Here is a 25,608-nt window from a genome sequence, read left to right on the forward strand (position 1 = left end):
CGCTTTGTAATATAATTATTAACCCATATAATGAAGTTATATATTATTTGATTTCGAGCCTTTATTTTTCCTTCCTTACATTTTAGTCCTGCTATTACTTGTTATGCTATTCTGGTTATATGTGACTTTGGTCCCAATATTTATAATTATTTCAATTTAGTCACGGGTTTTTGTGTATTGCTTATTTTTTGGGAACGTTCGAATTTGGATATGATATTTATGTATCTTACATTTTAGTCACTGATCATATGGTATGTTTTTTTATGTTCGAATTTGACAGCAGCATTTGTAAATCTTTCATTTTGGTCACTGTTTTACTTTTGGTTTAATTTTTTATTCAGCCTTCATGTTTATATTTTAATGCAATCTAGTCCTAAGTATTATTTATGGGTTATTTATATTTCTGGTTCATGTATTATTTAATGTTTGCTATCTGGGCTCTTCTTTATTTATAATTATTGTTTAGCCTTTTAAGTTTCTATTATTTTCATCTTGGTCCCTAATCTTATTTGTGTATGATTTGCATACTGTTTAATATTTTGTTCTTGGCCCTGGATTATTTGTTTTATTTGTTATTTATTCCTTTAGGTTTTTATTATTTTTATTTTGGTACCTTAAAATCATATTTGTATTTCCAATTACATTTATTCTCATTATATATTTGTATCTATGTATGAAATATTTGATTTTCGATTTTATTTTCAAGAATACATATGCGTAGAATGAGCGTGGAAAGTACCACTTGGTCGAAGTGGTGTGATCTGGTACGGCATTTTAACGACATAGAAACTTGAAATAAGTTGAGTATATTTTGCTAATTAATTTGTTCAAACGATGCAATGTGTGATCTGGACGTGTCGAAGACACGTATTACCACGACCACGACCACGACACGACCCGAGACGAGACGAGACGAGACGAGACGAGACGGACGGCGGCGGCGGCGGTGCGCGAGAGTCCCCTTGTTCTCTATCACTCAACAAGGAAGTGGGAAAGCCAAGCCTTAAATACCATTCCCAGTAGTGTTTCCAATACTATGTGGGATTTGAGCATTACCAACACTTGTTCCCAATACTATGTGGGATTGAGCCTTAAATAGTGATATTATTTTTGAATGTTTTGCTTAAAATTGCAATAATCGCGATTGATTGTAGATTGACTTTTAATTATGACATATTTAATCGTATAATACTAATGTAATTGGTTGCTGATTCAGTTGTTTTAAGGTGCATGATTGTTAATTGTTTCCTGAATAATCACATTGTATTGGAAACAAGTGTTGGTAATGCTCAATCCCACATTGTATTGGAAACACTATTGGGAATGGTATTTAAGGCTTGGCTTTCCCACTTCCTTGTTGAGTGATAGAGAACAAGGGAGACTCTCGCGCGCCGCCGTCGCCGTCCCGTCTCGTCTCGTCTCGTCTCGTCTCGGGTCGTGGTCGTGGTCGTGGTAATACGTGTCTTCGACACGTCCGCACGGATAATATATTTTTAGAGAAAATTCTTAAGAAACAAAATCGCAACGCGATTTTCAACTATCGCAAAGCGAATTTTTAATTGAAGGCAGAGGACTAACCTCAGTGTCCACTGTCACGTGACGTAAATCCCAGATTTCAAGATGAAATATTTTGCCCTAGTCAGCATTCTCCGGTTCAATCACCTTCCCTCTTGGCCTGTTTTCTCGGGACCACATCCACGTGTCGGTATCCCAAATACCCATCTTACGCGGCGCCTCGTTAAATATCTCCGGTAACCGGAACGTCAATCTCGCCGATATACCCAAATCCAGTGAAAATCATTAAAAAACGATATTTGTGGATTTAGTTGAACCGGGTGAACCAATTACGGGTTTTGGGATCCTATAAAATAGCTAAAACTTTCCATTTACACTTCAAAAAAAAAAAAAAAAACTCTTATGATTTCATTCTCCTTTCACAAAAGAAGTCTTCTTTATTCTCTCATCATTTTCGGGTTCTTTTTTAATTGTTTTCTTTTGATTTTCTGGGAATAAAGCATCATCAGAAATAAAGCATCATCAGAAAGTTGGATTCTTAGTCTCTTATCAGACTTTAGATTCGAAAGCTACCCAGAAATAGCAAAGCCGTGCTCTGTTTGAGTGAGTAAAGAAAGTGTTATTGCGGCTATCTTTTGCATTATCTCCTTTTCTTTTGTCTGGGGTTTACTCTCTTTCAACAATTTTCTGGTGCTTTTCTCCGCACCACTTTCTGATTGGGTTCACTTTCCTTGAAATTTCTTGCGGTTTGATGAACTTTTTGAGTAAACCTTTGAAGGGGGGATTAATGGCGGATTTTTTAAAATTTCGTTTCCATGCTTATCTTTAACGTGTTCTTTCTCTTTTCAACCCTTTATTCTCCTCGTGTCTGGTCTCAAAAGGAATATTTTCTTTGCTTCTTTTCTTTTTAATTCCACTCCCTTCGTACTTCACTGTTCACTCTCCGATCTCAATGTGAAGAGGTGAAAGAATCTGAAAAAAATCCCAGAGAATCCCAAATGAAGAAGAAAATGGATTGTTTCGTCCTTCCTTCGATCAAATACACTGAACACCGATATCAAACGACGCTCCTTTCAGATATCGGACTCGAAAACCAGCCGGAAATGAAGCATCAGGTTGTTCGGATTTCAGTTACAGATGCCGACGCCACTGATTCCTCCGGCGACGAAGAAGAACAAGCAAGCCGATGTTGTTCTCGAAACAGAGTGAAGAAATACGTCAACGAGATAACTATCAAGTCATCATGTTCCGTCAAAAGCGACACCGTTTCGAGGAGTAAATCGTCGTTGTCGAAGAGTTCACGAAAGAAGCCGGCGGTGAAAGTTAAACCGTTACCGGCCGGTAAGAAGTACAGAGGTGTAAGGCAACGGCCTTGGGGGAAATGGGCGGCTGAGATCAGGGATCCACAGAGACGTGTACGGCGATGGTTAGGTACCTATGATACAGCCGAGGAAGCAGCGAGGGTATATGACAACGCGTCTATTGAATTACATGGACCCGACGCGCTCACGAACTTCTCGATTCCCAAAGGAAAAACGATCCAAGTCGAAAACAGCCAAAAACCGTTATCCAGCTCAGACTACAACTCAGGCGAAGACTCACACAACGCAAACCTCTACTCTCCGACTTCCGTCCTCCGTTTCCCGTCGTTTTCCTTCGCAGACGGCAGCGATTTGCAAAGCGTCAAATTGCCTCGAAAATCCGGGAGCGAACACCGTGATGTCGTTGAAGAGGCTTGCTTCATATCGGGAGAAAAATTCTCTAATTTCTCCGACCAATCGTCTTCTAATGATATATTCAGCTCAGTGCCGGGTTTGTTCGATGATAATACGAGCTTACACGACTCTTTGCCGAAAGATAATTTCGGGTACGGGTTTTTTAATTCGGATGGTGATTTCGAGATCGGATTCGGGGGTTTGTCGAGGTTGAAACGTGTCGATGATCAATTCCAAGATATTGGGGATTTGTTCGGGTCGGATCCCGTGGTGGCAGTTTGAGAGTGTTTCTCCGCCGATTCTATGGCTATTTTTGGATCGGCGGTAACTGAAAGTATCGGCTGTTTTTTTTTATGATATTATTTAATTGTTTAAAAATGTTAATATTAGTATATTTAGTAAAAGTAAGACTATTAAAATTTCTCCGTGACGACGTGTTTGGCTACGTGTTGTATGCTATGTCGTTTGATGTTCCTCATATTTTGTTACGGCACGTATTCTTCTACTACGCAAGTGCCTGTTCGATAATTGTAAAAAAATATATTAAAATAATAGAGCCGTCAACTTTTAAATATTTATTTAATCTGATTGAATTGTTGAATTAAAAAAATTTATCAATTGAAGCTTTAAATTAACGTTGAATTAAATAAAATCTTGAAATTAAAATTTGTAAAACAAGTAAATATTATAACTAATTTTAACTATTAATTTTTAATAACCTTTAAAAATATAATTATCAAATGGCATAATTTAATTTTTATAATTGTCATTCGTATAAATTTTAAATATTTTTTAAAAGTAAAACTTTAAAAGAGGCAGATGAAAAACACTGCGATGCTGTAAATTTTTCTGGAAAAAATACTAAATTTTATTTAAAAATCCGATTGCTTCTGACAGCTTTGGGCCATAATGAATTATTGACAATAACTAACATTACATATAAATTGTTTAAATTATTGTTTTAATTACAGAATTGTTTTTTGAGCAGAACCAAGTGTGGACAGAACCTGAGCAGCAGTTGTCAATCCTTTTTAGAGTTTATGAAGTGAGATATTTGTATCCATGGCCACCTTTAAGCCCCCCAACGTTGAATTTTCAAATAATTGGGGATTTAGGGTTTCAACCACTCAAATCCACCCAATTTGATTGGGACTTCAACTTAGCTTTGATTAGTTGAGGACAAAAAACTACGCAAAACTATTATGTTTTTAAAAGAAATAATATCAAAATTAACTTTTTTAATGTTTATTAAAATAATCATTTTGATCGTTATTTTTCAAAATATTTTAGTCAAATATTTTATTTTGGGGGTAAAAAATATCATTTATAGATTGAAATCATTAGTTAACGCATGAACAACACTTTAAATATTAATCTTTTTAACCTAAAAATAAAACGTCGAGTATTAAAATGCGAGAAAAAGCATAATGATTAATGTGTATATTTCATAGAGAAAAATAATTACGTCGTCCGCACTAACTTTGATTATTATGTCATTGAAACGATAAGTTCGTTTTTCATTTGCAAACATGGGAATGAAAAAGATGGCTGACGCTCGACGTGTGCGGCGGCTCCTCCTCAGTCTTGGGCCCAAACTGGGCCTCACTCCCAACAGTTCGTCACCTTGCTCAGTTAATTTATAATTTTTTTATTTAGAATTATATTTATAATAATTATTCGATCGAATATGTATATGAAGAATTAATTTATAGATTCATATTACTGTTGTGTTTTGTTTTGAACATTTAATTTTAAAAATGACTTTTAATTGTTTTATTTAAAATTTATATAAAAAAATTATAATTATATTAGCTACTATTATTTAAAATAATATTATTTTAATTTTCAATTCAATTAAAGATTGTATATGAAATAAAATTATAAATATATATCATACAATCTAACTATATATTCATCTGATAGCAAAATAACACACTTTCATCAATTAAGTTTAATCCAATTGGTGTTGCTATTAATTTATTATTGTTGTTGGTTTGATTAAATATTTTTTGTAACCATGTCGACAATTATTAGTTATGTGACAGTGTATCAATTGAAGCCTACCAGCAAAGCTCAGATTCCTGCTTGACCAGTCCTACGCCTTATACTATCAATCAAAGCCTGACAGTCGTGCTCTGACAACTTCCTAGCATGTTTTTCAGAATCGGATCGATCAGCGAACCGGCTGAGCTCCCAGTTCATTAGTCGAACCGGTCAGACCTATCGTAAGAACCGGACGACGTCATAATTATTTAAAAATTAAATAAAAATACTAAAAACATTTAATAAAAAATCAAAAAAAATTAGGTTTAACCGGTTCACGATCCGGTCCGGTTCAAGCGGTTCAAAGCCGATTCGAACGTTTCTTTACTGTCACTAGAACCGATTTAACCGGGATAGAATGAACCGGATAAGACAACGGTTCCCGATTGAACCGGTTAAACCGGCTGGTACGTCCGATTTTCAAAACACTGCTTCCTAGATACGAGCGGCACACCCAAATAATGAATAGGCAAAACGCCAGCCTTGAAACCAGAGCAATTCCTAATAGCCTCCAACTCACCCTCCGACACCCCAGAAGAAAAGAGCTCGCATTTGGCCGCATTTAGTTGAAGACCAGACATCTCATAAAAGCATTGTAGAACACTCTGAATCCCAACAATATACTCAAGGGAACCTTTGGAGAAAAAGAGAATCATATGCGAAACAAAGAAGCGTCAAACAAAAAATAATAATGTTTCAGTTGGTCTATTATTTATAAACATTGTTAACTTAAAGCATTATAATAAAATTCAAAATAATATTTCTAGTATTACATTGATTATTTTTTTAAAAAATATATATACTCCTATATTAATTGTTTTTATCAAAATATAGATATTATATTACTTTTTTTTTATTTTAACTAGGTCATAGTTACAAAATATACTATATATATATATTTGGGAGGTTGCTTTGCTTTGATGGTTTCTGTTTTTCCCTAAAATTTTCGTTTTCTGAAATTCCAAGGAAATCAAATTAGGCAACAGAATCTGGGTTATTGGTTTCAGGTGTTGTTCGACGGATGGATGGTTTGAAACGGTCAGCTTTCATTTCATTTTGTCATCCCTTTCTGGTTTCCATTTTCATTATTAAATTGTTTATAAAATGATTTTTTGCAGATCAGAAGAGATTTGGAGCTGTTTGATTCTGGTGTTTTAATTTCCAGAACTCGGACAGCACATCAATGGATGAATTCAGACAAATCGGTGAGGTTTTGGGAAGTTTAAGAGCTCTCATTGTCTTACAAGACGAGTTTCAGATCAATCGACGACAGTGTTGTCTGTTATTAGACATCTTCTGTCTGGCTTTCGATGTAGTCGCCGAAGAGATCCGATTGAACTTGAAACTCGAAGGGAAGAACACCCAATGGAGTTCCCTCGAGAACCCTTTGCGAGAGCTTCAAAAGATCTTTAAAGAAGGAGAATCGTATGTGAGACAATGTATGGACAAAAGAGATTGGTGGGTTAAGGCACTCAATCTCCATCAAAACAAGGACTCCGTTGACCATCACATCCACAATTTGCTCTCTCATTTTCCGGCGGTCATCGAGGCCATCGAGATGGCCGGAGAGATCGCCGGGATCAACCGGGATGAGATACAAAGGAGGAGAGTCATGCTTGCTAGGAAATACTTGATCCGAAGCTCTTTCAGTTTCAGTTCGGAAGGCAGTACTTGATCCCTCGAGAGATCTGTAGCCGGTTCGAGAGCGCGTGGAGGGAAGATCGATGGTACACTGGATCGTTGATTCGGAAAATTAGCGGATCGGAGGCTTATAATGGTAAACTCTTCCCTAGTTCAATCTTGTATGGAGAGAACTACCAAGTAAGGCGAAGATTAAGGGGACAATATAAGGAAATCCAATGGTTGGGAGAGAGCTTTTTGATGAGGAACTTCTTTTGGGATGTTGAGCCGTCAAGTTTCGAAATCTCTACGTTGCTTTCACTTACTCATCCGAATATACTGAAACACCTTTGTGGATTTCACGATGAAGATAAGAAAGAAGTTATGCTTGTTCTTGAGTCGGTGAACAAGGATCTCGGTTGTTATTTGAAGGAGAATTACGGTTCGAGAAGGCGGATCGTGTTCCCTCTTCATGTTGTGGTTGATCTTATGTTGCAGATTGCAAGAGGAATGGAATATCTGCATTCAAAGAAGATTTATCATGGAGAGCTTAACCCTACTAACATTTATCTAAGAGATAGGAACAGCACCGATGGTTGTTTCCATTTGAAGATCTCGAGCTACGGTTTATCCGATATCAAGCCTCTTTCGTCCCCGAACTCGTCGCCGAGGAGGTATGAACCCAACCCCAGCATATGGTATGCTCCAGAAGTTCTGTTAGAGCAAGAGAAACTATTTATCGGCTCCTCGATTTCGAAGTACTCCGAGAAGGCAGATGTGTACAGTTTTGCGATGCTTTTCTTTGAGCTCTTGTCCAGGAAACCGCCTTTCGAAGGACATGGAGAGAAGATGAGTAGAAGTATCATTGCAGGGGAGAGGCCTCTTTTTCCCTGCACAGCACCGAAATATCTTATCAACTTAACGAAATGGTGTTGGCGTACGGATCCGAATCAGCGTCCGAGTTTCTCATCTGTTTGTCGGATTTTGCGCTACATCAAGAAGTTCATAGTGATGAACCCTGATCATGATCATCCCGAAATGCAATGTCCTATTGCAGATTATTGTGAGACAGAGTCATGGTTTGCGAAAAAATCCACTGCAAATGGGACTCTCGATCCACTTTCAGTTGCACAAATCCCATTTCAAATGTTTGCGTACCGGCTTGCCGAGAAGACCGAACTATTATGATCACAGGGGATAAAAACGGCGAGTTAACGAGCGAACGGACCTCGAGTTGCAGAGATGACAATGTTTCTATATTAGAGGAACCATTGGCAGGCACAAGTGATAGAACGTCTGTTGGTTCTTTTGCAAAATCCCGTGGTTCGGATACCAAGTCGGTTTACTGGGATGTTCGGTCAGTCTACAGCGAGGTCCTGTAAAGGAAATCGATCCGATTTTGTACACCGCCCAAGAGACGAATTTCCACCAAGATTCCAGAAAATAAAGTTGTAGTCACGAAGAAAAACAGTAACGCGAAGACCAAGAAAAGTCCAGGTTAGAGATGTAGTTAACACTTTCATTTCTGATCATGATTTTGTTACATATAAGTTGTAGAGGATACTGAATTGAACAAGTTGTTCAATGACTGCAGTGGCAACAAATGGACAATCTACTAGACCATCGACCTTCAACTGTTGTCACAGTACTGGGTTAATCCGAGAAAACCGATCGACATTCGTTACCGGTTCCTCCACCAGAACACGGCAACGAACGACAGCAGCGGGGGCCGCAGGTGGTCATACCTCAGATTAGCACCATTTAATCACCATAATTAACAGGATTGCTTCACGAATCCGCACGATAATCAAAGAAAATCGTTAGCCATTCGTTATACGTTCCTTCAGCAGAGGCCGGCAACTACCAGCAGTGGCAACGGCAGGTAAAACATCGGATTAGAATCGATTAGTCGCCGTGATGAACAAGGTTGTCTGGTGAATAACCGTGATACAAATTGTAGGAATAGTGTGTGCTATGTATATGTCTCTTTTGCCGCGCATATCTGCTTCTTGTATAGCCCTCTAGGATGTAAAACCTTTGTAATTGTCATCAATATCCAAATCTTCTCTTGTTCTATCAACCTCTTTTTCTCCAGATTCAAATTTACGCTCACAAAATAGAGGAACCAGTTGGAGCTGTTATACGAGTCATGTTTTGTAATATTAATTATAATTATATAAGATTATATTTTAAAATAATATTAATGATAAAATTACATTATCTTATTACTCGTATAATTACACCCATTCTCACACTTTCCATTAAAATTTAGGCTTATATAACAAATAAGTACCTAAAGGATACCATCTTTTTCATTTAAGTATAAAGTAATTTTTTTATCAAAATAAGTGCCTAAAATTATCTTTTTGGTCAAAATAGGTATCTAAAGTACTTAATTTTTTTTATCTAAGTACCTAAAATATTTTTAATTAATGTCACAGTCAACATGTTTTAGAACTTAGATAAAAAAAAATGTTGAATAGTTTAGGTACCTATTTTGACATCAAATATCGTCAATTTTTTAACGAAAAATGATGAGTTTGGAACATATGAATAGTTGAGTGACTGTTTTGTAACTTTTTGTAATTGGGGGACTCAAAAAAGTAACATCCTATAATTGATGACTTTTTTATAACTTTTAATACTCGAAAGATTTAACAAAGAAATGCTCTATAATTCGAGGACCATTTGTGTACTTTATCCTTGATTTTATATGTAATCAAAACAATATATTTTGGTGTAAATTTTTTGTAAGGATCCAAAACAGCGTCATTTTGATGTAAACTTTCATATCACCACACCATTTGTAATTAACGATGGTATGATCAAAATAAGAGTAATATCAAAATCGAATGATCAAATTAAAAAGAAATAAAGTTCAATTACCAAAGCAAGAGTAATATTGAAGTGTAGTGATGAAATTTATATTTTATCCACACATATATATATATATATACTTAAACTGGATTGTTATATTAGACTGAATCAAAATTTTGACCAAACATGTATGCTTTTAACCTTGATCTTGCTTGGCGCAGCCACCTTGACACGGTTCTCCATTTTTATACGCATTTTTGTTTTCTTCTCTTGCAGACTTCCCAACACCTTACTTTTCGTTTAAACACTCTGGTAAGAGAACCCTATATATACACATATCCTGCACCAACAATTATTTCATTGAATTTCATCATATACATTTACACCATGGAGTTGCTTGGCCGCTTAAGGAGGGTCGTGAAGAAGATAAAGCTGTTGCTGAGTTTCGATACGAACCGATGGCGAGTCGCTTCGATGATCGGCGGTGTTTCCCGGAAGCTGAGCTTTACGGATAGGCCGGGGTTAAGCGCGTGCGTTGACGCCGACGATGACAGCGATTGGGATGATTCGTGTCGTTGCTCGAATAGGTTGGCTCGGACGACGAGTTATCAATCGGAGGATGATGTGGATAAGAGGGCGGAGATGTTCATTGCTAATTTTCATAGACAACTTCGGATGGAGAGACAGGTTTCTTTGCAGCTGAAATACCTTGGTGGGAACAGTTTTGGCTACTATTCTCCCTGATTCATTCCTTCTTTCTTTCTTTAATGGAAGCCTGTTCGTTTTTATTAGAGGTTGTCCATTTGATTTATTGTGATTATTTTCATGGGTTTTTTCATTTTTTTTATGTAAGAATCTAAGGAAGAGTATTATTATTCAAAAAATTTCATTAATAATTGTATTTTTTTCTTTTAAAAAATATATAGATTTAAAAAAAAAATATTCCTCCCGTTCTCCGTTGGTCCCCAAGTCAGTGTCGGGTCATTTTTTTTCATTTGTGAGGGAGCCGTCGGCTGAGACGTTTGTCGTTCGTTAATGTAATCGATATGCTTTATGTAGTACGTAGGCGAAATTAAGAAATCAAAGAAAATTTAAAAAATAGATGATTTAAAATTAATCAGAGAGATGGCCGGATGGGATCGTTGTTATAGGGAGATCGAATTTGTCATCCCTATCAATGATATTACAAACTTCGGCATATCTTGTCGATGACTAAAATATAAAATTTGAAATATAAATTATTTTTGATAATTTTAAGATTAAAATAAAATAATTAGAAGATCAAAATTAAAATTTTAAAAAGCTTCCTTTTTAACAACACCATATTGTTTGAGAATTTATTTTGTTTTATTAATATTGCATACTATGTAAATAGGGACGAACATAAGATTTTATGTTGAAGTTAAACTTAAACTTATAAAATTTGAGAACACAATTTTAATAGAAAATACATAGAAAAAATCTAAAATATATGATAATTTTATATTTTTAAGGAGTGACCTCCTCCGCCTAAGTCCATTCCCGTATGTAAATTCAACTATAGAAAGTTCTTAAGAAAAATAATATTATTTCTATTGAAAGTTCTTATAAAGCTAAAGTGATTATAAAATATTATCATTTCTAAATATTTTCTTTTATTTTATCCTCATAATTAGTGACACGTGTTACTTTTTAATTAGTTGGATAAAATTAATTAAAAAGTACTGACAGAGAAATAGAAAATGATGTAGAAATAAAAAAAATAAAAATTTGACGTAGCATGTGGTATCACATTATTGTTAATGATTTAAAAACAATTATGTACTAAAATGGAATAAATGATAGTGTAGATACTAAACATATAATTTATCCTTTTTGTATTTATTTAATAAAAATAATTTAATTAATGATACATTTCAATACATCACTTTAATGATAAGCTACATGCGTGGGTTATAAACTTATCTATTAAGTGTATTATTTATTTATTAAAATTTTAAAATATATTTAGAAACAAATAAACAGACACCACGTTAGGGGATTGAATTTTTTCCTAATGCTGAGCTGTACTCGGGATTTTAATTACTTGGTCCCTAATCAATCTCGGACTTGAAATCTAATTATATTAAACGATAAATTGTTGAGCTTGAAATCCGCCAATCTCACCGACCCTATATAAAACCAATTGGTTATCCGTTCTGCTTACTCGTTTTCTTTTCTGCGTAATCGCTAAGCATCCTAAGCATAGGAAATTTTGCCCTCCTTTATTTCGAAGTCACTTCGAAAACCCTAAACCTATCTCCAGCTTCAACCAAGCCTTGAATTCGTTTTGATTTTCTCATCGAAGATCGTCGTTTACTTCTATCTTAATCTAAATCGGTAAGTTTCTCTCTCCAATTCCTGGCCTTTATGTTGAATCTATCGTATTTCGTCTGCAAATCGGCTTCTGTACTGTTTGTTTTGTTGATTTCTTTTCATTTTTCTCTTTTTTTTTTGATTTTGATGTGATCTGTAGGTTTTTTTTATGTTATATGTTTACATCGTGAATTAGGGATTTCTTCATTGCGTTTGATTACTTCGTGAAATTTTAGGGTTTTTAAAATTGAACTTTTTCCGATATACGTGTAAAATTAGGATGCTACATCTTTTTGTTTCTCTTTTCTGTTGATATTGAGTCGTCTGTTTTTAATGTGAAATATTTCCTTTTGATCTACTTCTAATTATCACTTTCTATTTGGGTTGGATTAATGCTTGTTTACCTCGTCAGATGGCGGCTAAACCACTTACAAGTGAAACGATCGCCCTCACAGAAAAGAAAATGGACATGACTCTGGGTGAGCTTTTGACTGTTTGTGCCTTACTTAGAGTTGTTCTCTTGAAAGGGGGGGTTTAAACATGTTTCTGATTAGTTTGCCTTTTTTATGGACTAGATGATATCATAAAAATGTCAAAAAATACTTCAAACAAGGGCAAGAAGCCACAAAGAATACCGGTAAGAATGTTCTTCATCCAGAAATCACATTTTTATTGTCCCTTGTTCTTAGAATGACATTCCAATCCGTGCTCGTCTTATGATCAGAATAAAAGTCAGAGGCCTGGGAGTAATGCTGCTAAAGATAAGGCTTTCAAAGTACGGCAGTACATGGACTCGCGGGCATCTCTTAGACAGGTGATTTTTTTTTTCGAGTTTGTTGATAGATTTGCATCTCTTCTGGTTGCACATTCTGACATCGGATAATATTCTCATGTGTGCCCACATATGTAAATCAGGGGGCTCTAGCTCAAAGAAGGTCTAATTTCCAGGGGAACGGGTTTCCTTTTGCAGCTGAGGCTGCCCGAAGGGCTGCAGTTGCTCCAATTCGGAATAGAGCTTTTGATAGTAGCAGGGTGGCTAATTTGAACAAACCAAGGTATGTACATGTCAAATAATTCAATTGTTTCTTTATGGACAAGCTATGATTTCGTATTGCTGGAATAGTTGTGTTTAAAATCAAAATATAATCTCTGCCATCTGATGGTTGATTCCTACCGTTGAGTCATTGCAGGTAAATTTTGGATCTTCCACAATATTGATGACCTCTGGAATGTGGTCCTGGTTAACTTATTTCAAGTTGCTTGTTGTGTGGAACTCATGATGTTTGATTACATTTATTGTGGAAAGGGCCGAATGTGGGATTATCTTGAAGTGTTTGGCTATTTTTAATATTCAAACTACCCAAAGTAGCATGCTAGTAGCTTCATATCTATATTGTGCAAGGTTCACAAGTTAATTGGTGCCTACTTTGGATTTGGGTTCCTCTTTTTGGTGGGACATTGAAGCATCCAATAGCAAGTGTTTAATGTGATTATAATGTTTGAAGGAGGTGGATTTGGAGAGAGAAAAAATGGTGCCAGGTTGTGATGATTTCTATTGTGCAACACTCAAAAGATTAACATTATTCATATAGGTGGCTGGTTACATAATTTGACAAACTCTGAACATGTCTAGAAATGTTAATTGGGTAGTTTGTTCTCATACAGGCGGATTTTTGTAGTTCCATTTGCTGGTTCTACCATTAATTTTGTTCTCCTTATCCAAATAGTTTTTGCGGCTTCAGATTCCTTGATGGCTCTAGTCAGTGGGTGGGAGCCTGCACATCCTTCTGTTTAAAATCACTAGTTTTAACTAGTTGGGAAGCTTTTGGCTATCTCAAAGCCCCCTTTTAAAGTCTACTCTTGATGCTTAATCTTTTGTAGGGTTTCTCTTGCCTGCTAAATATTGGCTATGAATATTTGGTGAAGTGAATAGTTTGTTGCTGACGGTGCCATATATGAAATATGAGCTAGAGATAATGAAGTTGGAACAATATTGGGTTGGGGAATATTGAAAGTTTAAGCTGATGTAAATTTGACACTTGTTACACTCTACCTTTTCTCGAGTGGCGTCGATTTTCTTCTAAAGCCGAGGTTTAGGAGTTTGCTCTAATTGGTGCCGTTGTTTGTTGGGAGTGGTGAATCTACCTATGTGGCGTTCCCTAGTTCTGACTTCTGATACTCCATTTGAAGCTTCTCGTTGGTAGCAATGCATTTCCAGAGTGGGGGTTTAGATGCATGATAATGTTTTCAAATTTTGCAGAAAATTGAAGGAGCTGTATTAGAGATTGTTTGTTTTATGTTTCTGTTAACTGGAAATAAATAGTCTTCCTATGCTTGGTAAGATTCTTCTGTCTCAACATTTTGGTGCTGGTTGCTGGCATGTTGGGTGAAAGCTAGTTTGTCACTGGAATTAACTCGTTATGTATTGTTTTTGTTACCCATTCATGGTTTTTTTCTCCTCTGGTGCAGGATAGGAGCGCCACCTTTCCAAAGAAGGGTTGGAAATGGAGGCTTTGCAGTGAAGGTATTTTTCTCTCAATCTGGGTGTAATATGGTTGTTCTTGGTCATGGGAGTAAATGTGGATTGACATTTAAATGAATTTCTTGTAACACATGCATTGATGCTAAGTGAGCAACCATCTACTTTGTAGCCACGGCGGCCGCTGCAGCAACAGCAACATAACCAGCAGCAACGAGAGCGACAAGGGAACACGGAAACAAAGCAAAAGCCTAAAACATTGGATTCCATGTTTGCCAGCATGAAGGAAGAGAGAATGAAGGTATTTTCTTCACAACAGAACAGCAATGTACCAGCCGACGGTGGTGGGAGGCAAAGAAGGCCGTGGGGAAGAGGCCGATTTGTCAAGTGATGTGTTGGATATCTTTACGTATGTTAGGATTTCTTCGATGATGTTTTTGTCTTGGTTTTTCACTAGCGGCTTTTTAATGTTGGGAAATGTGATAAATGCAGAAGGTTCAACTGAAAACTAGGTGTGTGTATGTTGCTTTTCTTCAATTGCTCGTATTTGTTCTTTGAAACTATTCCTCTTAGTAATGCATTAATGGTGTTTGTAGTCGAATGTGATTCCATTGTCATTTGTAGAGCTTCAATATCGGGAGAGGGCTGGTTGTAAAATTCATCTTCTTTAAATTGTTACTCGTAAAACTAGACCAATATCTATCATGCAATATTTTAAGTTCATCTGAAATAATCTTTGATTTAATCTGAGCGAAATACGGCATCGAAGAGATATAAAGAATTAATGGAGCTAAACGGGCAAGAATCAGTGCGGATACAGAATTTTAACTTGAACTCAATTAACAATAATTATGCGAGCTGTTTAGCGATATATTTCAAAAATCAGATCATTGCATACTATAATAGTAAATGTTATTGGAAAGTGTTAAATATTTCATTTCAGAATAGTAATTATATATAGGGTAAAGTATAGTAATGGTCACTGAACATTTCTGAAGTTTGCATTTAGGTCCTTCAACTTTTAAAACTTACAATACAATCTCCCAACATTTAATCCGTTTGCAATATGGTCCCCGTCGTTAAACCACCGTTTGAAGAAGATGACGTGGAAGTTAGATACCGTTTGCAAACGGTATTGTCCTAAACCATTTATCTTTAGCAGATGAATGCGGAGATCGTTGCGACGAGCAGATGAATTTCATAAAGAATTTTAAAGGCCATGCCCAAATACTTGAAAAGGGAGGTTACACTTTGTTCACACCACATTACCTAACTTGGTATTGTCCTAAACCCTTTATCTTTAGCAGTCAGTGCAAGTCCCAGTGTATAAACCATGGAAGATATTGTGCTCACGATCCGGAACATAATTTCAGAGAGGGTTATCAAGGAAAGGATGTGGTGTTTGAGAACTTGAGACAACTTTGTGTGCACAGAGTTGCCAATGAGAGCAAAAGGCCCTGGATTTGGTGGGATTATGTGACAGATTTCCATATCAGGTGTTCGATGAAGGCGAAGAGAAATAGCAAAGAATGTGCTGAGGGTGTCATGAGTTCTCTTGGTAAGTGTTCTTTTCTTCTGGATTTTTGTGTATCTTTCGGTGTTCTCTCTTGATTGGGTTCGTATGCTTAACCAGATTTGCCTATTGAGAAAATCAAAAAGTGCATGGGTGATCCCGAACTGACGTCGAAAACGAAGTCTTGAAACAGGAGCAACAACTTCGGGTACACCTTTTTCTTCGCCCATATTAAGAACAAATTTAATATCTTAAGATTAATGATCTTAACTAGATGCAAATGTCAACTTTCTTATTTTGCTACAATCTATGGCACTTAGGTTGGCCAAGGTTCTCGTAGTGACGTTAGCATTTTGCCAACATTGGTCATCAATAATGTTCAATATCGAGGTTTATTTACATAAATTGACCAAAATAACCAAAATCGATCAGAACATATTCAACTCAATCAATTAGTACATGCCAACTATATTCAAATTAACCAAACACATTTAATCATCTATTTTCTGATCTGAAATCTTTGTAAGGGAGATGCTGACCTGTTTTGCTCTTCTTCACTTTTCTTCTCACTTCTGTAACCTACGTGTGAAACAATCACACGCTAAGTCTATGACTTAGTGAGGCAATTAAATATATAATGTAAACTATAACTTGTAATCATGCATGAACTATCACTGCTATCACTCATACCCTTAATCATGTAACAAATCCCTATAACACATATGCAATATATCATTACATGTAAGAACATATATACACACATATACTCATCATTTCCATCATTAGCCTCATTTCATTATCAATATCATTATTATTTATCTCACTTCATACATATTCTCTTATACCTAGCATTTTAACCAATATTTTACTCATTTAATCATAAAATCCACATTTAATCATATAAATCATATAATACAATTCATAGCATAAAAGCATAAAAGTCACATGTAATATGTTTGTTGTTATTTCTTTATTAGCCCATGTACATATGTGAGAACTATAGATATGTGAGTCTATAGAGGTTGTGCACAAATGTTGTCACTATAGTTCGTATAAATGCACGTAAGTGCCACGTAGAATTGCACCGAAGTGCCGCGTAGAATTGCACCGAAGTGCCATATAAAATGTCCCTAAGGACCACGTAGAAAATTCCTTAAGAATCATATACATATACAAAGGATCAAGTATGTGTCTCAAAAGACATCACACATGTTCCAAGGAATACATATATGTCCTGAAGGACCGCGTAGACCCTCGACTCTTAGCATGCCAACTATACCCCTAGCTCTAATGACACATAACATGGGCATTATTATCTATGTCATTTCATATTCACACATTCATAACACTTATCTCTTATCACATGTCTGATCTCTTATAATCATGTAATCACATAACTCATGTCATTTCTTGTGAAATCTTACATATCATGTAAGACATATCAGACATGTACACACAAATCACTTCCATATAATTCATATAATTTATTATCCCGTAGATCATATCCCATTTTCATACAATTTCACAAATCATTGTCATATATGGATATCACATTTGTACTTAATAACATAGATAATGTTATATAACACTAAAATCCCACAGTTCCTATTTCGTAGCTTATATATATTGTTCTTATATCTTTTTATAGACCTATAAACACCTAGATCATAATTCCTAATTTATTGTACATAAGCATATCATCATTTATATTCATAACCCCTAGCTCATATTTTGTTCTCTTATGCTTACATAGATCCTATAACATATATTGTAGCATACTAACATATATCACTTATATAAATTCATTTATATACAAAATTCTTATATTCTCTTAATTCAAGTTTACATTACTCTTATAACCTTTTCCTATGACTTCATAGATCTTTACCATGTAATTTCTATATCATAGCTCATCTAAGCACATAAATCTTTCTCATACAACTTATCTCTCATATGATTATCATTATTTATGTACAAATCTCCTAATTGATATTCTATTTTCACGTTGTCCTATAAATCAATGCTAGTTAGTTTATCTCACTTTTCATTTAATACTATAAGTAAATTATAATAGTTTCCATAAACTTGACTCATGTAATTTATGTTTTGCTATTATATCTTCATCTAAACATATATTTACATGTTCATGATCACTTAACTTATTTTCTTTCTATGGTTATCACATACAACATTTACTATTATACATGATTCGTGCCCTTATAACTTATTTCACATATTCATACAGCTCATAAGGTTCACATATAGTTACATATTTTGTTCCCATATAACCTATATCATATAAATTCACATCTCATAACATATAATATGAACAAAGCATATACACATAATACAAACTTAATCATGCTTCTATTCATGCAAACATAAAATATTGGAAACAGACTTATCACAAGTCTAATTTCCATATAATAATATGCACAATCTAATAATATGTACTCACCTTGGCCTTACTAAGTTCCAATCCACTTTTATGATTTCCTCAATTTCGATCGAATCTTAACTTGTTAATCGTTCTGGAACTTATTCATGTTCGATATCTACATAATCATACATTGATACATATCAGTATTTAATTGATATACTCTAATCTATCATTTCTTAGACCAAAAGAAATGTCTATTTCAATTTCCCCTTGAAGTGCATCGATGCATTCTACAGTGTATCGATGCATCCCTTAACATGTGCATCGATGCATCCCTTAACATGTGCATCGATGCATGCACTCCTTATGCATCGATGCATTAATTGCATTCGATGTTTCCATTTTTAAGGGGTGCATCGATACACACTGAACAATTTCTGGAAATTTACCCTTGATGCATCGGTGCACATAGCCCATAATTCATTTTTAAGCCCACAAATCCACTCAAATCAACTCAAATACTTCATCTTTCATCCCCTTTCATGTTCTTAATTCATATACACATGCTTAAACCAATTTATATCCATATAAACCATCTTTAACTTCAAAATTCTATTCCTCATATGTAACTCAAGAATTAAACCAACTTTGCAATATGTTTTAATTCTAATTCTATGGCTTCTAACTTCTTAATTAGACCATTGACAAGTCAAATTTAACTTCCAACTCTAGTTATAAACTCTATTTCAAGATTTCACCCAAGAACCTCAAATCTTTAATCCCTCCTAACTCTATCATACTTTGATTTTAAGATAACTTAAGCTTTCCTTAAGCTTAGTTATCATCTAATAATCATAAACCAACTTTTATTTCAACAAATAATCAACTAACCACAAAACTCACCTTTACCATGGTGACTCACGGCTGAAGAAGAAGAAGAAAACTCTGGAAGTTTATTTTGCCTTCTTTTCTCTTCCACGTGGGCTTCCTTATCTAATAAAGGGAAATAAAAATCTTCCATGTCAAATGACTATTTTACCCTTGACTTCATTCAATAATTACTAAATAACCTTCATCATATTTCCAATAAATCATTGAACTATTCAATTATCCCACTTTAATCACCAATTCCTGAAATTTTACAATTTGGTCACTAACCCAATATTGAGGATGTTACAAGACTATGAAACCTTCGGTTTGTTTAAGTGCAGGTATATTCGATCTGCTTACATTCTAAATTCGGTTTACACTCTTATTTAATATTGACTTCATGTTATTTTAACAGTTGTTCAAACTAATGAGTGCCTTGAAAGAAATGGTGGATGTTAGCAGGATAAACGAGCCAACATAACAACATGCAGGGTAAAGTATAGAAAGTTTACACGGTTCGATGTTGCAATCAAATATGCGAGAGTTTACCTCCACAAATCCTGCTAATGAAAAGGGATGTTGAATTTGTTCAGGACACATTCAGGGAAAGAGTATGCGAATGCCCCATTGTGAAGGGCGTGCACTATAGAGGAGATGGTTCCATATCTTGTGAAGGTGCAACTTTTTTCCCTTATGTTAAATTAGATTTAATATGGGCAATGTATTCACCCGTTTCCACTTGTCATTTATCATCTATTTACAGCCTTTGGACCTTCGAGATGTACGATAAAAAATTGAGGTTGCTGGTCCAAAACAAAAGATGGATTAACTTTCTTGGCTTGCGTAGATCAGTGATTTGTTCCTCATTCTGTCATTTCTCCAATAGTTTTATGTTATTCTACAAATTTACCCTAATTTTCATACCTGCAAACGGTATCTAACTGCCACACCATCTTCTTCTAACGGTGGTTTAACGGCAGGGACCATATTGTAAATGGATTAAATTTTGAGGGACTGCATTGTAAGCTTTAAAAATTAGAGGACCTAAATACAAGCTTCAGGAATGTTCAGTGACCATTAGTATACTTTACCTTTATATATATTCTAACCAGGATTGTTATATGTTCAAAAATTTATTTTTGCACTTAAAGAAGACCCCACCATGGACAAATATGAAAAATGGAAAAACCAACGTTCGGGAACTTAATGATTCGTAATTTGAATTCCCCATTCTTCACCCTTTCTCTCTCTCTCTCTCTCTTTAATTTCTTTCTACCTTTCGTTTTTATTATTATTAATTTGAAAAACCGACTCAGATCTGAGGTTCTACCATTGCTTAATTAATCAGCTCGGACCAGCCTGATTCGAATCCGACTCAGATCTGTTGCTTTAAAAAAGAAATGGATAATTTGATTTCCCTTGTGAACAAGATTCAAAGGGCTTGTACGGCTCTCGGTGACCATGGAGAAGCAAGCGCATTACCTACTCTTTGGGACTCACTTCCGGCGATTTCCGTCGTCGGCGGTCAGGTCAACACTCGACTTTTGCTTCCGTTTTCAATTTAGTCAACTTTTCCCCTTTCCCATTTTTCCTTTTAACTTTCAGCTGATCTGAGATTTTGAATATTAACAGAGTTCAGGGAAGTCTTCGGTGCTCGAAAGCATAGTCGGCAAGGATTTTTTACCTCGTGGATCCGGTAAAAATGGATTATCGCATTAAATCTATCCTTCATCGCGGATGAACATAAGAAAGATTTATTTATTTATTGTTAAAAATTAATGCAGGAATTGTTACTCGGAGACCTCTGGTGTTACAGCTTCACAAGAGTGATGAAGGAAGCAGAGAATACGCCGAGTTTCTTCACCTTCCGAGAAAAAGATTCACCGATTTCGGTAAATTTATTACTTTTTACCCTTTCGGCTTTTGCTTTTACCAGCTTTAAGCATCGGCTAGACGTGGATTTTGAACTTAGTCATTATCTTTGTTTATAGCTGCTGTTAGGAAGGAGATTCAAGACGAGACGGACAGAGAAACTGGACGATCCAAGCAAATCTCAAGTGTTCCAATTCATCTTAGCATATATTCCCCCAATGGTATAATCCGTTTGTAAATGCTTACCTTTTTGTCTTTCTTTTGCTTTAATTATTATTTATAACCTTTTTTCCCTTTTTAATTTGTTGCAGTTGTCAATTTGACTCTTATTGATCTTCCTGGTCTTACGAAAGTAGCAGTTGGTGAGTTAATAAAAAGGCTAGTAAATTTAAATAAATTTTGAAGTCTTATTTTACTGTTACCAATCTGAACCAAGCAAGGAGTGTAATCTTCAAAGTGCAATTTCCTTTCCCATTTTAAATATTCAAATATAATAGCTGTAGTATTTTGTTGGAACATTTTATAACTTTTAAACCATATCTTTTTAGCTGTTTTTGCTGCAATGTGATTTGTGAAATTGATGGATTATCTTGCTAAATGTAGAGGGTCAGCCAGAAAGCATTGTGCAAGATATCGAGAATATGGTTCGCTCTTATATTGAGAAGGTAAAATGCCGTTGATCTTTATTGTGTACTCCTAGAAAAATTTGCTTCAAAAAGATTTACAGTGATGATACAGCCAACAATATTTAGGATACTGGGTGTTGTATATGTGATGTCTTCGAAAATCCTAGGGAAAATGGGTGTGGATTGTTTTTGCTGTAATTGTCACTTCCCCTGTTTAGCAATAACTTTGCAGATTACATTTTTCGTGGTTTATGCAAGAATGGAAGCTGAACATTGGTGCGGTTTTCTTCTGTTTTAACTTTTTATGCAGCCCAACTGTATAATATTAGCAATTTCACCCGCTAATCAAGATCTTGCTACATCTGATGCAATTAAAATCTCACGAGAGGTGGACCCTACAGGTATTCTTTTGCAATACTATTTTATTCAATAAATATTTTTCCTTGCCATGCGCCTTAAGATTATCATCTTTTCTTCTTCTTTTAAGTAATATCATGTGAGCTCTTAAGCTATGGGTGTTTTTAGATTTGTGATAATATCATAAAAGGATTCCTATGATATATAAACTTTTGGACTTACGGGCCCAAAGCATTTTGGTTGTATATCTTGAATTTTATAATACTAATCATTGTTATAAACTTCTCAGGGGAGAGGACACTTGGTGTCTTGACAAAGATTGATCTGATGGATAAGGGCACTGATGCAGTCGATGTAAGTTGTTTTATGCATGATTTTTTGACATGCTAAAACCTTTTAAAGTCTTTAGTATTGGATGCTTAAGGCAGTATCATGTTCTAAGTCATGTTCCCATTTACAAGATATTGGAAGGCAAATCTTATCGGCTGAAATTCCCTTGGGTTGGTGTTGTGAATCGCTCACAAGCAGATATTAACAAGAATGTTGACATGATTGCTGCTCGTCGTAGAGAGCGTGAGTATTTTGCTAGTACTCCCGAATATAGGCACCTTGCTAACAGAATGGGTTCTGAGCATCTTGCTAAGGTGCTCTCAAAGGTATGATATTGTACATTTTATGTTATTTTTTGTTTAAACTTTTTATCCTCAATTTTCTCTTGTAAAGAACAAGATGGTACTGGATTTAGTGCCAACTTTTCTCCAGTTTTCTTAACCTTGTGATATTGATTAATGTCTCAGCATTTGGAAACTGTGATCAAGTCTAGAATCCCTGGCATTCAGTCCCTTATTAATAAAACAATTACCGAACTTGAAACTGAATTAAGCCGCCTTGGAAAGCCTGTTGCAGCTGATGTGGGTGTAAGTCTGCTCCTGCTGTGTGTGTTTTGTGATTTTGGGAATTCTTTGGATATTGTACTTGCAGTTGATTATTAGTTATAACTTATTTGAGAATTCCGGATGATCGAAATGCTCATTCAGGGGAAGTTGTATACAATCATGGAGATTTGCCGTCTTTTCGATCAAAATTTCAGAGAACATTTGGATGGCGTGTATGTAGAACATGTCTTGTTTTTACCTGTCTCTTAACTCCATTCAATTTTTGTAGATATTCTATTTTGACTTTCAATTTTGTTCACAGTCGTACCGGTGGTGATAAGGTTTACAATGTTTTCGACAACCAACTTCCTGCTTCTTTGAAAAGGTTGCAATTTGATCGGCAGCTATCGATGGAGAATATTAGGAAACTCATTACTGAGGCTGATGGATATCAACCACATTTAATAGCTCCCGAACAAGGATATCGTCGTTTGATTGAATCCACCTTAGTTACTATCAGAGGTCCAGCTGAGGCTGCTGTTGACACGGTATGAAACAAGATTATTGGATTTCCCATTTCTTTTTACTTTAGCATCGATTCAGTTGTGATTCTTTCTCTGGAAAACTTTTTTGAAAATTGGATTGATTTCATTTGCCACATTTTTCAGATTCATTCCATTCTGAAGGATCTCGTTCACAAGGCTATCAGTGAAACTCCGGTATTTTCACATATTTGCCTATCTTGTTCATGTATCTAAGAATTTTGTCCTGCTGTTTTCTATTTCTTCAAGGTGCTTGTGATTATAAGTGTCACCTGGGTTTGGTTTTCAGGAATTAAAGCAATATCCTGCACTCAGAGCAGAGGTCGGAAATGCTGCGATCGAATCTCTTGAAAGAATGAGGGATCAGAGCAGGAAAGCAGCGCTTCAACTGGTTGATATGGAGTGTTGTTACCTTACAGTTGAATTCTTCCGAAAGCTTCCTCAAGATGCGGATAAGGGTGGCAGTGCTACCCAGTCAATTTTTGACCGGTACAATGACTCCTACCTGAGGAGAATTGGTAGGTTCATTTACACTGTCAATTTAATCGAACCATGTTAAAGCTCAACGTATTTTATTTCTGATCATGGATTACTCCGACAATGTATGAGCAGGAACAACGGTTTTGTCTTACGTAAATATGGTCTGCGCTACTTTGCGCCACTCCATTCCGAAGTCCATTGTTTACTGTCAAGTCCGTGAAGCGAAAAGAAGCCTGCTCGACTTTTACTACACAGAATTGGGTAAACTGGAGGTGAGAACGTTTCTTCCTTACCATCTTTTACATTTTTCGATGAAACAGACGATGATCAGTGCTCGAACTCGGGGATAAATTTTGCAGCAAAAACGGTTATCGAACTTATTGAACGAGGATCCGGCAGTCATGGAACGACGAAGTGCTCTTGCAAAGAGGCTGGAATTATACAGGAGTGCACAGGCGGAAATCGATATGGTGGCATGGTCCAAGTAAGAGGTGAAAATTAGATGGATTGATGGGGGAGTGATGGCTCTAAGAATTGCATTTTTGTTGAACTTTAGTCAAGGCAATATGATTTTACCATATTTGAGAATGCAAACATCATCTGTTGCGCATTCTACGTTTCTTTCATATTTGTATAATAATTTTAGTCATTTGTTAGTAAAGATTGATTTAGATCTCTTACGTTATCGGTTCGATTAGCTTTTATCTTTCAATCGAGAAGTTTGACTTAATAATTTAAAATAAAACAAAAACCATTTAATTGTGTACAAGTCAAACTAAAAGTAATCATATTATTGGGACTAAATTAGCATTTATGTTATAAATTAATCTCTTTCAACCATTACATTAACATATCAAATCTCGACTGTCTCAATAATTAAGGGAGTATTGTTCTCTCTATAGATTTTAAGTTTGAGTATCTGTAGAGTGTGTGCGTTATAAATAGTTAAGAAATATTCTGAACACATGTTAATTGCCTTAAACTATTATAAAAAAAATAAATCTCTAAAAAATCTTCATTTTTTACACCACAATTTATGCCTAACGTACCAAAGAAAATTATTTTGTAAGAGTATTACCAAAAAGGTGTTCCTTCGTGAGAATTACCCAGAATACGAACAACGGTTGAAAGCTGCAAATAGCAAATAATTTATGCTAATGCAACAGATAAGGTAAACTGTTAACACTTTGTTCAACTAACCTCATATCAGTTAGTTGATTAAAGGTCATGCTTTTGATGAAAAGAATATAATCCAACATCGGTCTTCACTAAAATCTCCGGTAAGGGTTTCTTACTTGGAAATATCTCACAGATCAACCTCTTGCAACTATACTTTATCCTTTAGATAGTAAATTGTCTCTAACCTCTTGCAATGGGGTTTTATACATAAATAATATAATTATATCTAAAGTATTATGTATATATATTATATATATTTTCGTATTCATGATAGTTTTTAATTGAAAATTCTAACAAGTCTTCCTATAATAATGATATGCTTAGTAAAAAAATAGAATTTTGGAACACTGATGAGAGCATCTTAGTGCATATATATATATATAATGGCACG

At 35.3% G+C, this 25,608-nt stretch overlaps 5 protein-coding genes across 5 annotated transcripts; all 5 read left to right on the forward strand.

The window, feature by feature from the left end:
• Positions 1-1,908: 1,908 nt before the first annotated feature.
• On the forward strand, positions 1,909-3,655 carry LOC120213735 (ethylene-responsive transcription factor CRF2-like). The gene has a single exon (XM_039211793.1). The coding sequence runs from the start codon at positions 2,514-2,516 to the stop codon at positions 3,510-3,512; it is 999 nt and encodes a 332-aa protein (XP_039067724.1). The 5' UTR covers positions 1,909-2,513; the 3' UTR covers positions 3,513-3,655.
• LOC120213734 (dynamin-related protein 5A-like) lies at positions 3,645-24,584 on the forward strand. The gene is made up of 18 exons (XM_039211791.1): positions 3,645-3,656; positions 6,626-6,633; positions 20,589-20,815; positions 20,919-20,982; positions 21,071-21,178; positions 21,278-21,379; positions 21,470-21,520; positions 21,762-21,823; positions 22,095-22,185; positions 22,431-22,495; positions 22,603-22,797; positions 22,939-23,058; positions 23,179-23,249; positions 23,339-23,564; positions 23,685-23,735; positions 23,848-24,076; positions 24,171-24,310; positions 24,398-24,584. Exons 3-18 carry the CDS (start codon positions 20,687-20,689, stop codon positions 24,524-24,526), a joined length of 1,833 nt encoding a protein of 610 aa, XP_039067722.1. The 5' UTR covers positions 3,645-3,656; positions 6,626-6,633; positions 20,589-20,686; the 3' UTR covers positions 24,527-24,584.
• LOC120213736 (light-sensor Protein kinase-like) lies at positions 6,640-8,978 on the forward strand. The gene is made up of 2 exons (XM_039211794.1): positions 6,640-8,390; positions 8,488-8,978. Exon 1 carries the CDS (start codon positions 7,155-7,157, stop codon positions 8,079-8,081), a length of 927 nt encoding a protein of 308 aa, XP_039067725.1. The 5' UTR covers positions 6,640-7,154; the 3' UTR covers positions 8,082-8,390; positions 8,488-8,978.
• LOC120213738 lies at positions 10,083-10,531 on the forward strand. The gene has a single exon (XM_039211796.1). The coding sequence runs from the start codon at positions 10,098-10,100 to the stop codon at positions 10,452-10,454; it is 357 nt and encodes a 118-aa protein (XP_039067727.1). The 5' UTR covers positions 10,083-10,097; the 3' UTR covers positions 10,455-10,531.
• LOC120213737 lies at positions 11,877-15,124 on the forward strand. Its single transcript, XM_039211795.1, has 7 exons — positions 11,877-12,068; positions 12,457-12,523; positions 12,620-12,681; positions 12,769-12,858; positions 12,960-13,099; positions 14,514-14,568; positions 14,696-15,124. The coding sequence occupies exons 2-7, from the start codon at positions 12,457-12,459 to the stop codon at positions 14,912-14,914; spliced, it is 633 nt and encodes a 210-aa protein (XP_039067726.1). The 5' UTR covers positions 11,877-12,068; the 3' UTR covers positions 14,915-15,124.
• Positions 24,585-25,608: the final 1,024 nt, after the last annotated feature.

This window comes from Hibiscus syriacus, unplaced genomic scaffold, assembly GCF_006381635.1.
Source record: "Hibiscus syriacus cultivar Baekdansim isolate YM2019G1 unplaced genomic scaffold, ASM638163v2 tig00110044_pilon, whole genome shotgun sequence".
NCBI classification, from domain to species: Eukaryota; Viridiplantae; Streptophyta; class Magnoliopsida; order Malvales; family Malvaceae; genus Hibiscus; species Hibiscus syriacus.